A 25,414-nucleotide genomic window follows, 5' to 3' on the forward strand; every position below is an offset into this window, starting at 1 on the left:
AGAAGCCACTGAGAGGAGAGTGCATAAAGTGTTTTTCCCCCAATTAATTTGTATGGTGCCACATAACTTCAGAGTGCCAGACCGTGGGTATAAAACATATGCGTTAGAACAGACTAAGTAAAACTTTTATCCTTGGTGTCCACATTGATACCATTGTTTGCAAACCTTTGTCCCTCCAGAAATGTCCTTTATCACCTTTTAAGGTGTGGACTCAGGAAGGGATTACATATTCTGACACCAGAAAGCTCTTCTGGGGTTCTCAATTTTCAGTGCCTTCGGGACAAACCCAAAATAAAATTCAGATTCAGATATAGCACTTCTGATCTGGATACATGGTTATATAGTGAGATCTCACCCTTTTTGATCTATACTCAACACATTGGGGGTTACTCTAGTTCACTCTTTCTGACAAAATCCTTCTTAGATGGACAAAACCATGTGCGCTGCAGGGGGGCAGATGTAAAATGTGCAGGGAGAATAAGATTTGGGTGAGTTATTTTGTTTCTGTGCAGGGTAAATACTGGCTGCATTATTTTTACACTGTAATATAGATCTCGCGTTAAAGTAAAACCCCACCCAAATCTAATTCTCTCTGCACATGTTACATCTGCCCCCACCTGCAGTGCACATGGTTTTGTCCATCTAAGAAGGATTTTGTCAGAGAGTGAACTAGAATAATCCCCCATTGTTTTAGCATGTGTGTGTGTGTGTGTATGTGTGTATATATATATATATATATATGCCTTTTTTGTACTTTGCCTATTTCACTAACGGTTGGTGATTTTAAATCACAGGTTTTAGGTTGATGTACAGGTATTCAACGGTGGAAAAGATTATATTTATTTATATATTCTCTTGAACAGAAAACAAGGCTATACTCAAGCTTGGACATTTTTGTGTGGTTCACCCTTGTTGACCCTTTACACACTTCATGTATTGCTGATGCGTTACTGTTAATTATTGTCAGGTTTCTAAAGAATTTGAACTGAAAACAAAAAAAAAAAGGTGCGGAATGTGAGATGGGTGTCGATGCAGAGTCTAAATACCAGCAACTGCACCACTCCTAACTGACCACTACCACAAAATATACTTAATACCAAGTAAAGTGAAGAATATAAAATGTTTCCAAAGGTAATACTGTAAGCTCTGTTAGGTAGCTATGATTTAGTAATTTTTCTGCCACGTTACTGTACATTCATTTTAAAGTGTTTTCCATGAATGTTCCACTAACCACAGGTTCATTATCTAATCTTTATAACCTGAAAAACTGTTATACAAATCCTGTCCATGACAAAATTCTGCCAATCATATTCGCAGAAAACACTGGGAAGAAGTCTTTTAAAATTAGCTACTTTCCCTAAATGTTTAAATGAAGAAATATTCTCTGTAAAGCGCTGCAGAATATGTGTGAGCTATATAAGAAACTGTTAATAAAGAAATGATACAAAATGGCAATCTAAACCTACTGTAGTTAACCCTTTGTGTGCAAAGTGAATTTGTGTGAAAGTTGTCAAGCAAACATTTTTATTCATCATAATGACCTGTGATATTAATTTTTTTTTATATATAGGATATATCTATATAAATCTTTTTACACAACCTTTTTTTTTTTTATTTGAATTCATATAACAAATACGAGTGACGCTGGCATTTTTAGTGGATATTTTGCACATCTCTCTCACATGTTGACAGTCAAAGGGTTAAACAAGTTATGTGATTTTAATTTTACGTTTTCTCCTGTAGCTCTCCTACATACATTCCCTTTAATGGTTTCCTCTTATTGACACTAGATCCATCATTCCTACAGCTGCATTAGATCTGTATTAGCACAATAGTAGAAGATTAAATGCCCTGTTCAATAGGCAACATGATTGCACAACTAATTATAATGTCTGGGTACTACTGTGTCCCTCCTGGCACTTGTAGATAGTTGTTCTAAGGTAGATTCAATAAAGATCCAAGTAAATACAGTTATAAAGTAAATCTCAACTGTTGCAAGTGGCCAATAGGACTTGGTCAAAATCCTAACATACAAAGAATTAGAGGGTTATGGTCACTGAAACTGGTGTGTATTTAATTGAAAAAAATAAAAAGGTAATTTTTAGTTTAAATCAAATATTTATTTTGAGTTGGCATGTTCCTTTTTCTTTCGATAAATATTACCAAGTTCAGTTGCTTATTAATAATCTAAACAATTTAATGCGTTTAAAATTAAAATATATACACACAATACAAATAAACACTTACACGTAATACAGCAATAATATAATACTATCTTATATTATATTGCATGTAACTTAATTTGTATTGTGTATATAATTTTAAACATAATTGTTTTGAATCTTAATTATTAACTGGACTTGGTAATATTTATCAAATAAAAGCATGCCAACTCACTATAAATATTGTATTTCAACTAGAAATTACCTTTTTTTTTCTTTCAATTAAATGCACACCAGTCACAGTAACCTTAACCCTCTTGGATTACAAAACACAATATAATAATTAAATTCAAACTATTGGGTTTAGCTATAGAAAATAATCAACTTTATTGGCCATGTGTGCTTGCGCACACTAGGATTTTTTTTCGTGGATTACAGTGCAGGGATGAAGAGGGGGGACATTAAATACGTTACATTAGTACATTACATGCGGTGGGCACATGCCCGGCAAGCTGCGCAGCGCCTATGCATATATGGCCAGTTTATAGCACAGGATTATATGATTAGCTTCCTAAACTATCCACAATAGGAAATAGAAACATTTATTGCCTAAATTGAGTTGAAAAGCCACTGCTTTGGAAAATTGAAATGTTATTAGTCATATAGTATTTTCTAGCCCTAGGGCTAAAAAAGAACTGGCACCTGAAATGGGGTACAGTACAGAGCGCAGGAGATCTAGACACTACTGTGTGTGTCTTATAGTGTGTACACACGGTTCGATATGGCTTCCGATGTTGACGATATCGTCAACATCGGAAGCCATATCGCATACATATCGCATACTGATTGTATGCATTGTAAGGGCTTCCTAGCCCGATGCGCGCTCCCGTTTAAGGAGAGATCGGAGGGGAGATAGAGTGTGCCCACTCTATCTAGCACAAATCGCAAGCATATCGCATGCATCGTATGTGCCTTGCGATATGCTTAAGATGCGATGTGCTATACGATTTCCAGGGCCCTGTCATTCATCCTGTTGTTAAGTCAAAATCGCTTAGTCAAAATCTTAAGCAAATCTTAAGGCACATAGGAAATCGCATAGTAAATCAAATAGGAAATCGCATAGCAAATTGTATGGTAAAAAGTCAAAATCTTAAGCATATCTTAAGGCATATCTTAAGGAGTAGAGGGAAAAAAAAAAAAAAGGGAAAAGTAAAAATCGGACAAAACATCGAATCGTACATCGGATCGCACAGAACATCGAACCGTGTGTACACACTCTTATGCTGTGTACACACTAGTACAATCTGCATAAGATCCAGATGCGATTACAATTTAGACTATCTGCATACAATTTACACTATCTGCATTCAATTTAGACTATATAGTGCAGATCTGCACTATATAGACAGGGCAGCCAAGACTTTCTGGTTAAGATATGGGAGCGCGCATCTTGAACGCATCTGGATCGCTTGGGATAAAACCCATACAATCTGCATGAGATCCAGATAAGATTTTGACTATATAGTCAAAATCTTATCTGGATCTTATGCAGATTGTATCAGTGTGTACACAGCATTAGACACAACATCCTTCTTGTATAAACATTTTGGTGTAGGGTCACCATTTTGTGTTTAGATCTCCAGCTGATCTGAAGCGCGATTTGTATATCATTTCAATACTTCTTTTTTACCTGAAATGGGGTGTTTAGTCAAGCAGCTCCCACTAGGGGGTGTCTAGTCCCCAAAATTGTACAAAAAAGAAAAGGAATGGTGGAGCGCTCAATAATAAGGATCTATTAAGTATTATAATAATAATAATAATATTTATTATACTTTTTCACAATGTTAAAATAGTATTTTTCTAGCAGCAAGTGTTTTCAACAATAAAGAAAAATAAAATAATTCATAACATTGATATAAAAGGACAGGAGAGGTTTTATTGGTTTGGAGTCCCACTTGTACTTATTAGGTTCCTGAATTATGGGATTGTAGGTTCTCTGGTATGGATCCGTACTGGATTATTTATTACTTAAGGGAGTCCATATACCTTGCAGGATTGTTGAATGCACTTGCTGCTAGAAAAATACTATTTTAACATTGTAAAAAAGTATAATAAATATTATTGATTATTGTAATACTTCATATAATTGAGTGCTCCACCATTCCTTTTCCTTTTAGTCATATAGGGCCTTATTTTGGTTCATTCTTTCTGACAAAATCCTTCTTAGATGGGCAAAACCATGTGCACTGCAGGTGGGGCAGATGTAACGTGTAGAGAGAATTAGATTTGGGTGAGGTTTTACTTCAAAGTGAGATCTATATTGCAGTGTAAAAATAAAGCAGACAGTATTTACCCTGCACAGAAACAAAATAACTCACCCAAATCTAATTCTCTCTGCACATGTTACATCTGCCCCCCCTGCAGTGCACATGGTTTTGTCCATCTAAGAAGGATTTTGTCAGAAAGAATGAACCAAAATAAGGCCCATAGTATGTTATTTTTGTTTCCTTCTATGTTTATATTTGTCTCTTCATGGGATATATTATATTATAATTGTAGAGTTGTTACAAATCCTAAGTATTGTAGACACCTGCAACAACTTCCCTTTCCCCCCCCCCCCATTCCTGTATCGAACTTTAAATAATAGCTTAAACGTGTTGTTTTCTTAACATTAACTTGATATATGGACCATGGGGACAGTGTTCATGGCTATTGTTATTGTTTTGACAGAATAACCATTATGATTGTATACTCATTTAATTAGGGCCCTAGAACACTTGTGCAATGTGTGGCTGATTTCAGCACAGGAAGGTGCAAATGCAGGTGCTGTTACCGGCGATAAAATGCCGGGCAACAGCTCATTGCACCCTTCACATGGAATAGAATTGAACCATAGGTATCTGTGAACAATATGAGGATGTTGGTATAATTAACCAAGATTTGTTTCGATTGCTCCAGTATATTCTGAAAAGTTTTACAAATAGGAACAAACACACAGTAATGAAACAAGACTGTTCATTAGCTGACAGAAAGATTTAACATTGCAGTGCCTAAATCTTTTTATAAATTGAAGCTACCAGCATGGATTAAGCCCGATTAATATGATCTGGCTAAAAGTAAGTTTTTACTGCGCGGTAAATTTAGCACTTCTACGGGTTATCGTAGTTGTAATGGTGCCGATACGCAGTGTGTTTTTCAGGTACGATGCAATGCGCACAGCACATTGCACAGAAAGTTTGTGCAGCCCGTACTTTTAGTACTAGATTGCATCGTATCTACTACATACAATGCAATCTACTACTGCATCGCACTGTGTATGGGCACCTTAAGAGATAAAACTTGGCTCCTGTAATTTTTTTAAGGGCCCCATACATCAGCAATTAATTGTGACAATTTTCAGATATGGAGATGATTGCCACAATTAATTTTAGATGTGTAGGCTCCCCCTATTGGCAATCCCAATCAAAAATTAATAGGGATCGCCAATCGATTGCTGAATCAGATTTTTAAACATGCTTAATAATCTGGTATTATCTGCGGATCTTTTTTATATGTGTGGGCATTCCCAATTCGTCTTCTTCATCTATTTACATTATGAACAGCTGAAATGACAATCGATTGGGCAATTTCCAGATATGAAGATGCAATCTTTGGATGGAAAAATCTGCCGATCACTGAAATAAATCTGTAATGTGTGGGCAAGTCAAATAGATTGTAGAATCCATTTATCTGGCCAAAAAATCCCTGGATCTGGAAATCCCTTAAGTGTGATTGCTGATGTATGGGGCCCAATAGTCTATAGAACCATGTCAAAGTTATCATGTTGACATAATGAATGTTTACAAAATATACCACACCAGTAAAAATATACGTGCTTTTATTATGGCCAACACATGTAAGCCAAACATCTTATGAAGGTGCTGAATGGAAACAAAAAGATTAAAAAGTAACTTTCCACATGACAAACAATGATACAATGAAAGGGGTCTTAAAGGGTTTAAATACGTTTTTTCTTTCTGAATTCATGCTAGATAAATAAATACTGTCTGCTTTGCAGAAAATAGTCTTTCGCAAAGAGCAAGCAAAGAAAAATGAAAACCTCTTCTTGGGGGCACAATAGTTAGTAAGTTGTTTCTTTAACATTTTATGTAAAACTAGTTACCCGCCCATCAAAATGACAGTAATGCCTGCGCTGACAGCTGTAGAAACCTAAACGCTTGAATCACACTGTCAGGTTCCATCCAGTGGCTGCTGACTTGCATAACACTTGAGTTCCCCACATAGAGGTGAGGAGCAGTGTTAAGATCCATACACACTGGGCGACTTTGAGCTGAAAGCCGCTCAAAACAGCCTGTTTGAGCGGCTTTCAGCTCAAAGCCAACCAGTGTGTATGCCCCAGCAATGAGCGGTGAGCGCTGCTGCGTGCTCCCGCATCATCACCAGGAAAGCCACTCATCTGCTGGTAATACCAGCAGATAAGCGGCTGTCGGCGCCGGGCAGGGGGAAAGCCGCCCAGTGTGTATGCCCTAGCGGCTTTCAGTGCAGCGGTGATTGTCATCATCGCTGTCCATACATGCTGGGCATAGTCGCCCAGTGTGTATGGACCTTAAGCCTTTTATTATGTTGGGCAATACAAAGCAAACGTGCATAGGTGGTATTTTTACACTGCAATTTAGATTGAGTAAGGAATTTCCCAAATAAAAAAAAAAAAAGGAACTAAAAATAAGTTAGTGAAGAGCGCTTGCCGTGAGATCTGCCCAAAGCAGCTGCTTTAAGGGGGTAGTCGGCCCCCTAGAGAAAAAAAAGCTTAATTAAAACAAAAGAAAGCAGTGCTAAGAAAATATATATACCAAATAAATCAATGAAAAATGTAATAACGCTAAAACTACATATACATTATAATAATACATGGATTGATAAATGGACCCAAATGAGTATAAACCTGCACTGATCCACGATGGTATGTTGGATGGAGTCCTTATTAGCCGCTTTATGGTATCCTGGTGATGTTTGTAATGGCCTTAACTGATGGCACTAGATGGAATTAGCCAGCTTGGGAGTCCTCACTACTGCGAGTGATCAGGTGTCCATATGGTTAGGGCAAGGGACTTCCACTGGGTGAAGAATTGCGATCAGATGAATGAGCAGGTGAAGGCAAAGGTTTGAGACATAGGTGAAAAAGTCTTTACACACTTGGGTCCAGAGGGTAGCAAGCACCAACGCGTTTAGCAGTACTGACTGCTTTATCAAGCATCATTGATTTCCCAAATATCAACTCCTTTTAAATCTATTTCACTTGTTCTTCAGGGCGGTTTTCCAACCATGAACTAGTCCCAAATGTGGTAATTCTGTTGTTTTCAGTAGAGCAATTCAACTGTTGCATCAGAACAAGGGACATAGAATTACATATTGTAGTATCTCAAGTGATGGCACGATGAAACATTTGAATTGCCCCAAAGAGTTTGATGAACACAAGCACACACAAGGCCCTAGTTTTGGACTCTACCTGAAACCTTGATGTATCACTAACCTATGATGGTATTCTTTAAGGAAAATCTCTTTAAAACACATTCAAAAAGAGGTTTAAAGTAGGGTTCCTAATAAAGCTATTGCAGAAGATCAGTTTTTAGAGGTAGTGTATACCCTGAATATCTGTATTCCAGAATGACCTGCCAAAGGTTAATTCAGCCTTGTCTGGCAAGGGTATAATTTAGGGTTTCATAATATAATATCCAGTGGTTTTCAGCTTTGTCCTTAAGGACCCCTCATGGTTTCCCACCCAGCAGTTGCACTCATTACTCACTGACACAATTTAAAAGATCCACAGATGGAGCTAATTATTTTACTTGTGATTCTGAGTGGGGACCTAGAGAATGTGAACTTTTTGGGGTCCTGAGGACAGAGTTTGAGAACATGTGATATAATTAAATTACAGCTGGTGTTACTAGAAAAGTATATGTGCTTTCTGAGATCTGTTCATTGTGTGGTGTGCATGCAGTGATGGCCTGATATACATGCAGTGCTGGTCTGATGTCGAATTAGAAATACATCTGGCGATTATTGCAAACTAAATAAAAAATAGTTGCACATATGTGAGTGCTTAGCAGATGCCATACCTGTAAGTCGTCTTCATTACATAGAAACATATAATTTGACGGCAGATGAAAACCATTTGGCCCATCTAGTCTGCCCCTTTTTTATCCTTCAGGTAATCTCAACCCTTTTTGATCCTTATTTCTTTGTAAGGATATTCATATGCCTATCCCAAGTATGTTTAAATTGTTCTACTGTCTTAGCCTCTACCACCTCTGATGGGAGGCTATTCCACTTATCCACTACCCTTTCTGTGAAGTAATTTTTTCTAACATTTCCCCTGAACCTACCTCCCTCCAGTTTCAGTGCATGTCCTCGGGTTCTATTACTTCTTTTCCTTTGAAGAAAATGTCCCTCCTGTACTATGTAAAAACCCTTGATCTATTTGAAGATTTCTATCATGTCCCCCCTTTTCTTTCTCTGCTCCAAACTTTACATGTTAAGATGTTTTAGTCTTTCCAGGTAAGTTTTGTGATGTAGGCCATGCACCATTTTAGTTGCCCTTCTTTGTACAGTCTCCAATGTCTTTATATCCTTCTGAAGATATGGTCTCCAGAACTGGACACAGTATTCCAGATGAGGTCGTACCAATGACCTATAAAGTGGCATTATTACGTCTCTTTTTTTTTTCTGCTACTGATTCCTCTCCCTATGCAACCAAGCATCTGACTAGCCTTCCTCATTGCTTTGCTACATTGCTTTCCTGCCATTACCATCAGTGTGCATACAGTCTTCTAGTACATACTTCCAGATCTGCATTGTCCACATTTTGTGTGATTAAACTGTATACTTGCTGTATTTTCCCTGTGTCCCAAACTGCTTCCACCTCTTAAAACACATGTATAGACATGATTGACTTGCACATATTTGCACATTTTTGTACCCAGCATGCACTGTATGAATTCACACAAGATACACATGTGTTATATTCTGCATCATTCCTTTAGTGAGCATTATATTCATACCGAGGCATCTGTACAGGGCTGTTAAATAAGAAAACATTGCATTCGATTTTCTTTTTCCTCATTTGTCAAAAATTGTGTCCTTCTGAGCAGACTGAATATGTATTGCTTATAAATATAATCTAATGTTTGGAAATATTGAGCCCTGTTTATTTTATGTTTCAGGGCCGTATTGAATACCTTGTGAAATGGAAAGGTTGGGCTATCAAGTAAGATCCCATTGTTTTTCTCCATTGGGGGTAATTCCGACCTAAACACACAGCCGCAAATTTACAGCAGCCAGCGCTCAGTTACGCCTCTGTCCCGCTAGAGTGAAATCTCACCTTGCAAATGAAAGTGCTCACACTGCGAATGTATGTGTACAGCTACAAATCTGTTCGCAGCCGAGCGAATATGTCAAAAATCCCATAGTAACAGGTTCACTATGGAATGATTTTTGTACTGGGCACAAGTCATCACAGGCTCAGAGTAGCCAGAGGCTTAATCGGAGGCGAGATGGAAAAATGCCTGGAGCTGTCGTCACACACCCTCCCCAAAAAGCTCAGGCATGCCTGCGGTTTTCTTAGAATTCTCACAAAATGGCAATTTTCCACCCCCCCAATGTCTATTTTTTGTCAATCATCTTGTGAATAGAAAAAGTAGCAGGATTTCATCGCAGGATGGCCTACCACATGCGTAGTACGGGCTGTATGCATGCGCGGTGTCGATAATCGGCCACTGTGCGAATTCGTAGCTGTACGTCAGGTCTGAATTACCCCCTGTATGCATAGTTTGTTTGAATATTTTATTTCTAATATCTTGATCTCCAATGGAGTCTACACACGTACCGATTTAGGGGCATTTTGTAAGTGATCGCTTGGAAAATTCCCCTAAATCGCTCCGTTTGTAGAGGCGATAGCCATGTGCGGCCCCGCGTGTCGCTATCGCCCGGCGATTTACTATCCAGCATGCTGGATAGTAATCGATCAGGGCCAGTGTTGGAACACTGACCCTGACATATTGCTTTGACACATTGTTGTGTGCTGAGCGATCTTGCTGAGCGTTGCTCAGAATGCTCAGCAAATCTCTACGTGTGCAGTAGGCTCCTTTTAAAAATAGTATTTTCTTAAATGGACTGCCAGTTAATAATTCACACGGTGTGGTGCTTTGTGTTCTCAGAACAATGAGGTGAAAACAGGTAAATGGGGTAAAACACCTGCATTACTTCAGACAGAATATTATTGACCCAAGGCAGTTACTTAGGAGAAGAGATGGATTTGCATAGAAACCTGTCAATGGGCTGTGAATAATGTCTGACTCTGTTTTGCTAGTAATCCGAGATTATTATTAAAGTCGAGACACCACATGTTCAGTTACAAAAAATCTACGTATTTAAAGTTTAGTTCCACAAGAAGTATTAATATTTCTATAGGATACTAATACCAATTAGACCCTCAAGGTATCCTACTGTACAGGTGTAATATAGAACACCCCTCCGCTCCTTTGTTTTTATTATAAGAACACGCTTGTTTGCTAATTGTAATATAGAATAGAGACCAAGGTTGATTAGTATACTTGCTGCTTACAAAAGTGAGTTGTTAATTGTCAGTTTTATAGTAATAAAATTAAAAAAAATTCCACATTTTTGAGAATATATATGTTGTATACCGGACCTCATTGAATCTAGTTGGATTTGTGCCTATCGGTACTGTACCTTAAGCATGAGCTGGACCTGTGATCGGGACACAGGACGCAGGGACAGCATCAGGCTGTCAGTAAATGATAGTCTGATGCCATTTGAGGGCAGCAATGGCCCGCTTTTGTGAAAACAGAAGTGTGTTTTGATGTGATGAGCAGTTTGTGTATCCCCATGGGTGCTGCAAGCTACCCGATGGTGAGTCAGTGATCTGATGTGGTGTCCGAGGGCCTCCTGTGACATTACTATACATTGCTATCACTGCTTCCAAGGAGACCACAGTGATAGCTATTCCATCTACAGCTGAATGATCATAATGTTTCATTTTTATTATACAATTTTTTTTACTCTTGTTTTTAAATTAAAAAAATGAAATTTCAATATACTAAATATATTTTTATAGTACCATTGATTGAAACAAAGTTCCTGTTGGTTAGTTACTATTTGTAATGTATGTTGGTTATGAACTGAGCTGAATACATTTTTATTAACTTCTATGCTGATGATACATATCTGCAGGTACAGCACTTGGGAACCAGAGGAGAACATTTTGGATTCGCGACTTATTGTAGCCTTTGAGCAAAAGTAAGTGTTGCTTTTTAGCTGTGTCACTAAAGATTTCCTACAGATGTGTACACATACCTAGCCTCAGTACACCATGCAAGGGATGCGGTCATTTGGTCTACAGCATGATGGTAGACAGTCATTAGGTCTACATGGGTCTAGGTCGACATGGTTCTAGGTCCGAACAGTCATTAGTTCGACAATGTCTAGGTCGACATGGGGTTTTTCACTGTTTTTTGAGCTGACATGTGCAGGCAGGTGGTATTTCATGCCTTACCATCCACTAGGGCGTGGTGGGAGAATAAAATAGTGTGCCTGACGCATTGTGAGCAATGCGGTGCATTTTAAACTGTGTCCATGTCGACTGTGTTGACATTAAGGTAAAAAAAACAGTGAAAAACCCCATGTAGACCTTTTAAGTGTCGACTTAGACATTGTCGAACTAATGACCTGTCGACCTAGAACCATGTCTACCTTTTCCCATGTCGACCTGATGGTGTCTACCTAATGACTCTCGACCATCATGCTGTAGACCAAATGATCCCAACCCCCATGCAATGGGAGATGCCTGGTGTCTGTGAGCTGACAGGTGCCCTGCAACTCCATTAGCATTTGGTTCCTTTTTGTTGCAGACTAAATTGTGTGTTCAATTACAGTATGTGGTCTTTTTGACTAGTCAATAAAATTACACTTCAATTGAGTACGTTGAATCTAAATTCAATCTATTCAATTCAAGTTCCATTATTTTCGACCAAACGGCACAGTCCAAAAAATTGGGTGTGGCCGATGTTTTCACCTGGTCTTTGAACATTTTTTGCTGATATCAATTAGACTTTAATAAAAAAAAAAAAATGGACAAAAATGCCCGCAATTGAATACTTCATTCAGTACCCCCCTCCCCAATGTGTCTTATACACATCACTATGTGAATAAGATGCATAAAAGGAGACTGCTGATTTAAAATGCTGTGTGGTACTGTGGTTCTGTGTGCGACCGCGGCTGTATCTGCAAACGAAACGCTGCATTACAATGTTTTCTAGAAAAACACTGTAGCATTCACATGCAGATGCAGCCATGGTCACATACAGAATATCTTGTGCAATTTTGATATGAACAAACCAGTAACAATACAGAAGTTTATTTGAACTAGGTAAAGCTCATTTATAGAAAATGTCCGCGTTTCCTGACTGAAGGGAAAATTATGCATGCTTTGTTAAAGAATGCAGGGCAGAAGTTTGTAATGGAATGTACTTGTATTGTGTGATCTGTATTTTATATTCAGGATATTGCTCTCACAACTTGCTTACATTATGCAATAACCTAAGCTCTGTTGCTGTTTACTCCATATTTTTCTATAGAGAGAGGGAACAAGAAATTTATGGACCCAAGAAAAGAGGCCCAAAACCAAAAACATTCCTTTTAAAGGTAAAAAAAAAGGTCTTTTTTGTTTTGTTTGTTTTTAATCATTCCTTTTCCAACATCCTTCTAAAGTGATTAACCTTATTGGCTGCAATGTTCTCATCCTCCCGATTAAGTGCAGCTACATGTCACACTTAAAGTACCACTGGATCTGCTGTACTCTTTGTTTGTTGCCCTGTGTGCAAAAAGCCACAAATTTTGGGCGATATAGGATATAGATTGGGCAAGTTCGGATGCCATTGTGATTGCTTTATTTGTTATGAAAAAACGTGGGAGCATTTTGATTGAGGAACTTTCTGTCCAAAAGGTGTGAAATCTAAAGAATAAATTGGATTGCAAGAATGATTTTATTAAAGCAAAATTTCAGTCTTGGGGGTCAGTTCAGTCAGGCGTGACATAGATGTGTGCACATGTAAGTACAGGTATATGCCACACCTACAGTACTGCCAGACTTGTGGATATTTATTGATGGGAATTGAAACCAAGAAGTCTAGTGTAAGAGAGGGTCACAAGAAGGGCGATGTTGGTGGCATGTCCATGCCATTACAAGCACAACACACTTCCCTCATGTGGAGGGGATTTATCCTATTGCCAGAGGTAGTTTACAAAAGGACAAAAATGGTTGTGCAAGTATTCTGTCAGTGTTTTAAGCGGGTTATTCTGGTTCACTCCTTCTGACAAAATCCTTCTTAGATGGACAAAACCATGTGCACTGCAGGGGGGGAGTTGTAAAATGTGCAGAGAGAATTACATTTGGGTGAGTTATTTTGTTTCTGTGCAGGGTAAATACTGGCTTTATTTTTACACTGCAATATAGCTATCACTGTGAAGTAAAACCCCACCCAAATCTAATTGTCTCTGCACAAGTAACATCTACCCCACCTGGAGTGCACATGGTTTTGTCCATCGAAGAAGGAATTTACCAGAAGGAGCGAACCAAAATAACCCCTAAGTGTAGAAAGAAGTACTGCTGCCTGTACTTATTGTAATGTGTCCCTATTTACAGGCCAGAGCCCAGGCTGAAGCTCTTCGTGTGACTGATGTCCACTTTGGCATTAAGCCAGGTTCCAGCTGTTCCCCTAAACTGCACTCCAGTGCTGCTGTGCATCGTTTAAAGAAGGACATCCGGCGCTGTCATAGTATGTCTCGTCGCCCCCTTCCCCGTCCAGACCCTACAGCACCATCTGGAACTAGTTCTGGTCTCCGTCCCCCAGTATCACCTTTTTCAGAGACTGTGCGAATCATCAACCGTAAAGCCAAACCTCGAGAACCAAAACGTAACCGAATCATTCTCAATCTGAAAGTGATTGATAAAGGAGCAAAACCACCGCTAGGACGCCCCAAAATACCATCGCGGAACAGAGTGATTGGCAAAAGCAAGAAGTACAGTGAGAGTATGCTTCGCAACCAGATTCGCCATCTGAAATATGGAAGCTTCTCAGTGTACAACAAGCCAACCCTTCGAGGACCAGATGATGACAAGGCCGAAGATGAAAACACTCGCCAGCGTCTTGCCGATGATAGTTCCAGTACCTCTGGATGTCCTTCCCCAGCTCCATCGGATGACCGGCCTCCTAAATTGCTGCCAGAGACCCTCAGCCCTGCTGTTCCTGACTGGCGTGAATCTGAGGCACTGGATCTCTCTATTCCACCAGAGTCCTCAGCAAGCAAGCGTGGGCAAGGTGAGCCTGAGGAATCTGATCCCGAGGAGGAGGCTGGAGACTGGCGTCCAGAAATGTCGCCATGCTCCAATGTCGTAGTGACAGATGTCACCAGCAACCTGTTGACAGTCACCATAAAGGAGTTCTGCAATGCACAAGACTTCGAGAAAGTAGCAGCTGCTGGCAAATAGGGAATTATAAAGAATTATAGGAACAAAGAATGTTCAACTATTTAAAGGTTAATTCACTCTTAAGCTATTGCTACACCACCCTATCCATTTGCTAGCTTTCTTTACGTTCATGATTCATATGTGGTCCTGTTTTTTAAAGATAGTGGAGATCATGTTGTCTTGAATTGTCGGTTAGTATAATTGATGTACTTAGAAATAGCTCCACTTATTAAGCATAGGCTCCATTCATCTTGCTTACGCAGGTACAGTCTAAAAACTACAAATGTGATGGCAGAGATTTGTCCCAATCGTTCCTCATCCACTGCTTTGATTTTTGTAATATTTATCAAAACAGCAATATGACGGTTAAGTTATTGGCAAATATACATTTCAACTGCATTATCAAAGCTGCAGAGCACATATATTTGCATACTTACTACATAGAACATAATTTTTTATACAATCTGCGGTTAATACTTTTTATACATTTAAATATGAATTATAAATTATTTTAAAAGGAAAATTCTATATATAAGTAAGTTCTGAGAAATGCACACTGCATTATTTTGTATGCATATTTGAATGTATGCATAATTCTGCTCTGATTATGTGAAAACATTGTAAAATAAAAAAATAATTGGATGATTCAGAGGTGGACATAGTTTTAGTAGCCGCTTCGACTTTTGGTGACTTTATTTGAATGCTGCAGGCGATGGGCGTCCTGTTGAGATGTCCAGTGACTGTGGCGTGAATCTGTTGATGTGCGTACAGATACAGTACTTTAGGCACACAATTGATCATTGCCCCTTTGCAGTAGGCAAAGAATGTCCATTGCCCCTGGTGCCCGTTCAACTGCGTGACACACTAATGGACACTTAAAGTGTGTACACAGAGTTAGATGTGGAATTTGATTTATAATCTATACTGTAGTCTTGCCTGGCAAGATTCTTTTTCTTTTCGATTTCCACTAAACGTGAACACTCATCGGTATTGAATCTGCATCGACTGCTGCTAAAAGCACTGGATGTGCATTCGATTTCCATTCAATTTTGGATTATAGTCAAAATTGAATGTTGTATATCTAACCATATGTACACAGCATTACACTCTCACAACTCACCAGCCCTATTTGCGTCCCAGGTGGTAATCAGCATATGTTGTATCTTCGATGTATTTGCAGTGCGGTCAATGCTTTACCTCTGAATAACCCCCTAATTCTTCACTTGGTAAGATTTAAAAAACATAGCTCCATGAAATTCTTAATTTTAGTAAACCTCATGTTTAATAACTTTTATTATTATTTACCCTTATGTTCCCTTATAATGAGTATGTTTGCCTCTGAACCCTCCAAAGTTCTTCTGCATTGTTTATTACAGAGTGGTAGCATAAACTGTGCCCAATTCAGAATGTGGTCTAACCAGCTACTTCGACATTAAAACAAGTTTGTTTTTCTTCAAAACAAACCAATTTACAATTGAATGGATCACTTCTATATTAATGCATTTAAATCTACATATATGTTTAGCTCCCCTCATAGATTATACTGTCTTCACAAAAATGAAGAGCCCTTATAAATCTAGAAATATATAGATTCCAATTTTTTAAGTCCTGAATCAGAATCACAATTGTGTCAGTAATATACTGAATGTGTATATTATATCTTATTGTACATCTCCTTCCTTCTTTGAGACCATTCTCTGCCATCACATTTTTATACTGTACTTATGTTCCGGTCAGGAATTGTGTGAAGTAACCAGTATACTTACATCATTTAAGAACCGGAACGAGTAGTAATTACAAAGGAAAGGCAAAAGATAGGTAGTAGCTGTTTGTGGAAAGGGCGGGGTAGGTAATTGCTTCTTGATGAAATGCTGAACTATTTTTATTGGCTAAAAGAATAATTACTTTTGGGCCAAAACTTGAAAACTTCGGCTTTTGAGTGAATGCACTTTTAACTATTTAAAGTTTAGTAATGGAAAAAAGTAGTTCAGGACCTGTAGAAATGTTATCTCTTAAATACATCTGAGGTCTATGGTGGTCTAGAATTCACTGGTGCTTGTTCTAGAATTCACTGGTGCTAGCACCTATTATTGTCCCTTTTACAGATAAAGCAGTGTTTGTTATGTATCACAGCATGGGTAAAGTGGCTAGCCCAGTGGTTCCCAAACTTTTTTCCCAAACTTTTTTCAATCCCGGCATCCCCGAGTATCAAAAATGTATTCACAGCACCCCTAAATTGTGTCTTATATGTCATCCTTGGGGTCCGTTATGAGGTAATGGACAGGATTCACTTCTGTTTGTCCTCAATTTGCCTATAACACTGGTCTTAAATAATTTGAATTGGTCATGGACCACCAATCCAGGTGCAACTACTCCAAGGCACCCCAGGGTGCCACGGCACACCGTTTGAGAACCACTGGGCTAACCTATTCAGATTTGCCTGTTGACCCAAACAGTCAATGTTTCCTACACTTCTCCTCTATCGAAGTTAAGAAGATACTTGGTGCTAACATGCCAATGTACTGTTACATATACAGACATTTATTGAGGAGAGCCTTACATAATGCATGTGTCTACTAAACAGAGTGGTAAAAAAGGTAGTTTACCCTACTTTTACTTATTACTGGACACACGCATGATTTAGAAAATGATGATACCTAATGGTTTGTCATCTATTTCAATGGAGATTCTGTAAATTGAATGGTTTTGCCATGGGAATGAAGTTATAATCCCTTGGTTTCTCTGGTGCTATAGCCTGAAAAAGCTATTTTAGTGTAATGTATCTGTTTTTGGATGGGATTTGAAGGGTTAATGGGTTGGAAGAAAATTGCTAGCTAATCTACGGGCAGGTTGACCTATTCTGTCAGTCAACTTCTACATTGTGTCATTTTCACACCCAGTACTTGTGTTGGATGCGAAATGAAATGCAAAATACTGAACAGGACATATAAGCTATTTCCTGGTTTGAGGTGCAATAAGAAAGCCACTGTACTTCTTCTTACTTTGTCTAATACAGGATAATAGGGCCTACACACATCCCGATTTTGGCCAGAGATATAGCATGCCAGATTTAGCATAGCAGATTTCCTTTGAGCACAAAATCATCTATATTGCTTAGAACGTGCAAAATGTGTCAACGATATGCCTCAGCGATTCTGCTTAGCGATTTAAGCATGCCAGATTGACACCACACAAAAGGCGCCCGATATGCAGGGTCTTGCTAAACGATTTTGCTAGATTGATGGGACATGCTCATTCTTCATCTTAATGCGATTTAGACGCGCGGGGCCGCGCATCTATATCGGTTTAGCCCCCACACACACACCGATGTATGCTTAGTTTCTAAGCGACCTTGCTAAATCGCTTAGAAAATGGCACAAAATCGGCATGTGTGTAGGCCCTATTACACTTGGTTACAGAACAGGATGTAGCTGAGCTCCTGGTAATGTGCTTTCCAGCACCTCCTAAGCAAACTTGAATTTTTGAATGGTACATAAGCATAGATGTGTTCACTATAGTCCATTCAGATATTTGCTCCTCTTTAGAATAGTGAATAGTTTTATTTTGCTCGGCCAAACATTCTAGTTTTTCACTCAGTATGTATGTTATCTGTGTTTGATACCATGACTCTGAGGGCATTTTTTATCGTAGTGGTTGACTTGTCAGCACTACTATCCTACATTACTGTGACTTCCTAAAAAGTCTCTTAGTACAGATAAAAGGTAAAGCAACAAAAAAGCCTTGCACTTTGTACAACTCGGCACGCCTTGCTGCTTTCAGTCAGTACTGTATGTCTAGCAGGTGGGAAAACGACACAGTTGCATTTGAAGAGTTGTACCGTATGAACATCATGTATCTTATCAGAACAAGTTCTAAAGGGTTATTGTTTCAAACTTGCACTTATGTTTCCGTCCACAGTCGGCAGATTCTTATCTGACCTGCTCTTCCTCCTGGTGGTCTGCAGAACAGTGTAATAATGTTCTTTCTATTTAATCTGAAATCTTGGCAGTCTGAAGGGCAGGAACCTACAGTGCACTTTCCATAGGTAATATATTGTATTCTATTTTAAATGTGTGTACAAAGATTTAGAAATGGCACAAGGAAAAACTGAAGAGCTTCTATTCGATGTGCACTTGTGCATTGGACACTTTTCTTGTAAATGAGCAACTCCGCGCAGATAGAAACCAATTTAGACAGGGAAACTGCTGATCAGTAAATACAAACCACGAAAATAGATAGGATACTGTATTTGAGATATGAACAAAATGGCCATATATATACTGTATTTAAGAAATCTTCAGTTCTTGTCTGACGTTAATGTACTAGAAATGAAAATTGTCACTCTCTGCAGAAGCGTAATCCATAGTTGATTATAGGAACTGCAGGCTTATGGCCAAATTTCAAATGGTACACAAACAAGCCGGTTTATGTACAGATCCAATGGTGGGTGCATTGTGTATGCATGATGGCACACAGAATTCGGATGAGGTGCAATCGCAACCATTCTACAAAATGCCCATTTGTAAGCGTTCATAAGCCCCGGGTTTGTCATCAGACTGGCCAGTTGGAGTAAGCTTTGGCTGACACAAATGGGTGATGTGCTCTAATGCTGCATCTTCAGGAACAGCACTCTGATCAGTTTGCATCATGATACCATAGCAGTTTAGTTGTACAAAAGCTTCCATGTGGCTGTGCAATTACAAACATACTGGAATCGGGCCCTTAGGCAGCCATTGCTTAACTCCTGTCTCAGAAAAACCACTTTTTGAAAGGGCAGTATGGGGCTTGAATTTCATTCATTTTAGGTATCAGCCACACATTGCTGCTCATGGGGGAAGTACCCTGCATTACAGAAACCAAACTATAACTAAAAGTAGCACTTATAGAAATGAAAATATGCAATAGATTTGTATTGAATAATGGTCATAAAATCTTTTTTTAATATGATTGTTAAAGATGACCTATTGTTGCATACATGCCTATCAACATCTATAACCACTCCTACAGTATATTATCTTCAAATGCCTCATCGTTAAAACCTCAAACTCTCTGGCATTTTGAAAGTGTTTCTTGTGTCGCTATATCAACTATTGTTTTTGTGTGATTTTTTAATTATTACACAAGCCCTGAATTCACAATTATGTTTGTTGGAAGGCACATGGAATGCATACATGATCTTTTAAAATATCCACTAAAAATGCTAGCATCGTTCACATTTGTTATATAAATAATACAAGAAAAGATTATATGGTACTTGTTTCCTAGCACGGCGCCCGTCGTAGGTGATCTCATACATTAACTTAAGGTCTTAACTTAAGGTATGCGATGGACGCGACCGACGCGATTTTAGGGCTATTTTTAGCCTTTTCCCCCGACAATGAAAAAAATTGCGTCCATCGCATGCCTTAAGTTAAGGCATGCAATGCGACCAATGCAATGGACCCGATTTTACATAGGGAACAATGTTAAATGGGCCAATGGACCCAATTTTTCATTGTGTACCCACCCTTATGGGTATTTTACATGACAAATGCCTCCCCATTGTTAACGCCACCACACGATGAACGCCAACCCGAAGCGTGGCGAGCGCAGGGGTACGCGTCCTCCGACCTTTTCATACCCCCACTATCCACGTCGGCGTGAATTGATTTTATATAGTGTGGCGAGCGCAGCGAGCCACCGAGCCCGTAGCGTGGCGAGCGGACGCGTAATATCTGTGAAGTAATGCGCATCACGCTTCGGGCTCGGTGTCTAGCTGTGCTCGCCACACTATATAAAGTCAACTCCACGTCGACGTGGATAGTGGGGGTATGAAAAGGTAGGAGGACTTGTACCGCTGCTCTCGCTACGCTTCGGGGTGGAGTTAACAATGGGGGGCATTTGACCCATCAGGGTTGGGAAACAATGGAAATTAGGGTCTGGGAGGCATTTAACATTGGCGCCAATGTAAAATCGGGTCTCAGGGACCATTTTACATTGATTCCAATGCGATTTGGTTGCATGCGATGCGATCAACGCGATTTTTGGGGTCCCGATGGATGCAATTTTTATCGCTGGCGCCGTGCTAGGAAACCCATACCAATTATATTTCCTATATAAGGTAAACTACAGGTCATTATGATGAATAAAAATTTTGCTTGCCAATTTTAACACTTTATTTTTATTTCTTTTTTTTGACAAAAAAAATTACAAATGCATATGTCATTAGTTTTTACTAGTGTGCAAAATCAAAAAGTAGGTGGTTTGTGGCCTCCATAATTTTAAAGGATAATTAGGTACTTATGTAATATCTGGCCTCCCGTTTTTCTTATGAGACCGCGTTCTCTCGCGGGGCTCGCCACGCTTCGGGCACGGTGGCTCGCTGCGCTCGCCACACTATATAAAATCAACTCCATGCGTAGTTGGACAGTAGGGGTATGAAAAAATGGGGTGCATTTAACATGGGAGCCCAGATAATACATAAGTACCGATAATTATATTGTCAGTGCCCACATCCCAGGAGATTGCAAGTCGTTAACAATATATACAGCTATTCCTGCTTGATCAAAAGATCAGTAGAAGCAACAAGCAACTAGCGGGGCCACACATCGGCATTGTCATAGAGCGTATACATTAGATGATGTAAACTGTTTGTCCCTCAAAACCCATCATTCTCATCCACATAGTCTGTGTGAACAGCTTCAGAATGGTAGGGGATGTTTTCAGTTTCCAACAATGGCCATGAGCAGCGGTGGTTGCAGTGTATGTATGAATGTAATGCAGGAGGGGAGATTGCTAAGCTCAAACACATACTGAATGGATCCCCTGGGGATCAGCAGCGTGCTATCTACATGGGGTGCCATGCGTCACTTGGGAATGGGCATAAACCTTATCATGCTTTTGAAGCCAAGCTGCCGGACTCTTATTTACTTGGAGTTTGGGGTTGGGCTTGAGAGTACAGCATCCGTAATCATGGATAAAGTTGTTCCCAGTGAAACCAGTACAGCATGAATAATTGTATAACTATTTTATATCTGCTTCTATAAGAGAAATGGCTAATTTACGTTGTAATCATCAATTAACCAGATTTATATCCCAGACAGTATAACCTTTAGGGATCTTCATTCTGTGACAGACGTGTCATCTCTTGCAGGTTATTAGAAAGTACTGCAAGCTTTTTCTGCCAAGTAGTAATCATCCGTGCGTGATTACCAATAGGCTGATAAGACTGTAGCCTAGGACGCCATGACTGTCTGGGTGCCTTGCAGGTGACAGCCGAAGAATACACAAAGGCCTACATGCTTGTTATATATCACCTGTCCCAATGTACCGTCGGGGGGGTAAAGTTCTTAAGATAACTGCCAGATGACTGTGCCAATGTAATGTACTGATGGGACCATTACTTCGTGTACATTGTGCTACAGTGCCAGCTGGGCAGCCAAAAGCTAAAGTCTCCTTCACACACCACAAGCATTAGATCCTCCATGCCAGTTGTATAACCTTCGTTGCATGCAAACTTGCAGTATGAATGGCAAGTCCCTGATTGCCCATACACGTGTGTTTAGGGTCATTGCAAGGGGAGCTACATGTGTATTAGCCTAGGGCACCGGGAACCTTTAATCAGACCCATATAGTAATATAGACTAAAAATATTTCAAATATCACAAATTATACACAAACCTTGCATGAAAGCTTAGAACCTAAAACAAAAAAATTGCTTCTGTTTATTTAGTCACATATATAGAGTGATAATTAAAAGATCTACCAGCACTTTTAATTGTTACAAATTGACATGGTTTTTGTGGTCCTTTATAGCGTGGAGATGACCAATGCAAAATACAACACAAAAACATGTAATTTCACCTTTATCAAATATATTTGTTTAAATTAATAGATCTACATTTCCCATTGTGTAACATGCCTGTCGATGAGCATGATTTAGATGAACCTTGTTTATGGGGAAGGGCAAATGTGGTATACTGTCTTTTTGTGCTTTACAGCTTATTAAAATAAATTTTGTGCATATTTTCTTATGAAGTTTTTGAATTGACGAAACAGCAGCAGCCACAGGCTGGTTGTCTGAACATTGTAAGCCCCTCTTCAAGCAAATAGTGGGCCGATCTGGAGATGTATTTGTTTGGTGACTATATTGTACAAGCAACAGGCAGTTGATACTAGTGGCCTCCATCATAGCTTTTGGGTGCTTGTAGTTACTGTATCACTGTGAGCAGTTTGGCCTAAGCATTCATGGGTCAATGGTGGTCACTCACATGTCAACCAGCAGCCTATTCGCTTTTCTGTCCAGCTACAAGGACATGCTGCACCTGGCTGGTCACCATGTAATGTAACTGTACTGTGTGTGTTGGAGCCGATACGTCATTATATTTATTTTAGGGGTGTCCCAAGTATTTTTGGCATATGAAAAAAGACAAAACTGTCTTTTTGCTGACTCCTCTACCCTATCTGCAAATGTTTATGTTGTAAGTTTACATTAAGAATGTACTGGGAGGCTCTATATACGGTAACAAAGATGGCCTGCCTTGCTTGCGCTCCCTTTGTAAAATGTGCGCTTTTTATTGGATATTATAAAATATGCCCATATCCTAGTAGTGTAATTGAATGCTGAAATGTAGCTAATAATAATATAGCTTGTTCATCTAGATGTTTTAAGGTTTACTGTGCTTTAAAAGAAATGACTCCTTATTGATATAGCACTCTAGCATTTATTAAGGCATATTAAGGCATATATATATATAATCACATTTGTTTAGGCTCTGTTCACCTCTTGGGGATATATTTTACTAAAACCCAGTACACAATAGGCAATGTGCAAACTAGGCAATGTCCACAATTTCCCTTGAACTCCTGGACAAACTGCACAGTGGGCCTAATTCTGGTTGACTCAGTAAGCTTTGAAGATCACAGCATACCGAGTCCCAAAGTGCCTTCACTGGCGAAAAACTGCCCCTCCCGACCACTGTATCCCCTCGCATCCATATCAGGGGATGTGTTATGAAAACGAATCCCCTCGCATGTTTTCGCAGCAGGAGAAATCATTTGATGGTCGACTACCATCGAATGATTTCTTCTGGGCTCGCAAATATGTCAGTGGAGAATTACTTATAATTGTGGGCACTGGGATGAAGACAGGGTGGGCGGCTGATGTCATGGAACACCACCCGTCCCTGGCACGCACACGCCCGCCTGCATTCCCATGGGAACGCCTACTGTTTTCATGGGGAGAACTAAAGAAATGCTGGGCCTTCCCATGGGCGACACCCACCTATGTCCGGCCCACCATGCTCCCAGCAAACGGCTCAGCGACTATGCAAGTTGCCGAAGCCATTCGCAAAGAGGACGTGCACATGCGCACAAAAGACCCATGCGCAGTTCACCAACCATCGGAACAGAGCCAAATTCAGCTCCTTCCGAACAGATTAGAATGACCCCCAGTGTTCGTTCATTATATAAACTTACAAACAACCTAACAATATATTGTGCATCCTTAGGTTTTTTTTGGTCATTATTAATGTAGGTAGTGTGTACACACTGCGCTATGTGATGAAAATCGCAGGTGATATATAATCAGAATGAGCAGCATGCACGACCGACCTGCATGGCTTGCGAGAGCGCACAATAGGGCTTACACACTGGATAGTGTGAACGATGTTAAAGTCCCAATCATGTGGAATCGTCCACATCACTCAAAATAGTCAATTGTGTACCCAGCATAAGCACAGATGGTTGTGCCGTCAGGATTTAGAAGGGCAATTACGGTATATTACAATACAATCACTGCACTCTGGTTTGCATTTGCAGGTACTGTTATTGCTCTATTAAATCCTGTGGCCAGACCCCCCCCCCCCCCCTACCGCCACCCCGAAATGTAGTTAGTCTTTTGTCCTTAACAGCTTTGTGTTCAGATGCAAATGGGACACTGCAATATTTGTGTTGCTATACTGAATATCTATCCATGTTGGTGCTATTTAAACTATTACTGTTGAAATAAAAAAACAGTACTTGGCTGTTTCTCTTAACCCCAGATAGTTAGAAATTTACTGAAGCAGCAATGAATTCTACAAAATAAATATACAAGTGTTTATTAGGAGCTAATGGGAAATTTGGCGCACAAGGTCTTACTTGTACACTGTGTTCATCATGCGCCATATTGGCTTCTTCCATTCAATATTGTCTCTGTGTTTTTATATATTACTGCCGTAATGGTGCTGACGCTCTGACAGTGTTTGTGCTCTGTCTGAGGCAACTGGTGAAGGAAAATACATTTTGTTTTTTAAGAGGGGATGCAGCGATTTTATTTAACTCTTGTCACACACTTATAAATGAGTCTTAAGTAGTAAAACCTGCAAGAAAACCATTTTATATATGCAGCAGGTGATTGGCTTTTCACCTATATAAAAAAAGTTATGGGGGGAAATGTAATAGGATGGGAGATTCAGAAAGTGAGAGATTTGGTAAGAAATCTCCAGGTTTTGTTTTTTTGAAGCGGCAATCGTTTACACTTCAAAACCAGTTTGATTTTGTAGTGTAAATGATTGCCGCTTAATAAAAAACTAGAGAAGTATTGCCCAACAGTCCTGAGTTTTTTGTGAATCAAGTACAATCTATTTCCAACATGGTCTTAAGGGTGCCGGAGGCCTCACTGGCAGTCAGGATTCCGACAGTCATTACCCCGACATCGGAATCCCAACTGCTAAAAGCCTGACACACG

The 25,414-nt window shown here is 39.5% G+C and overlaps 1 protein-coding gene across 1 annotated transcript in view; it reads left to right on the forward strand.

Moving 5' to 3' along the window:
- The window catches only part of CBX6 (chromobox 6), a 38,502-nt gene extending 13,963 nt beyond the window's left edge, over positions 1-24,539 (forward strand). Inside the window, exons 2-5 of the mRNA XM_083156521.1 lie at positions 9,383-9,426; positions 11,412-11,477; positions 12,815-12,881; positions 13,882-24,539. Of these exons, the coding sequence (XP_083012647.1) occupies positions 9,383-9,426; positions 11,412-11,477; positions 12,815-12,881; positions 13,882-14,727 (1,023 nt within the window). The 3' untranslated portion in view covers positions 14,728-24,539. The remainder of the gene's footprint in view (positions 1-9,382; positions 9,427-11,411; positions 11,478-12,814; positions 12,882-13,881) is intronic.
- Positions 24,540-25,414: the final 875 nt, after the last annotated feature.

Source organism: Crinia signifera, chromosome 8 (assembly GCF_055691185.1).
Source record: "Crinia signifera chromosome 8, ASM5569118v1, whole genome shotgun sequence".
Taxonomy (NCBI): Eukaryota; Metazoa; Chordata; class Amphibia; order Anura; family Myobatrachidae; genus Crinia; species Crinia signifera.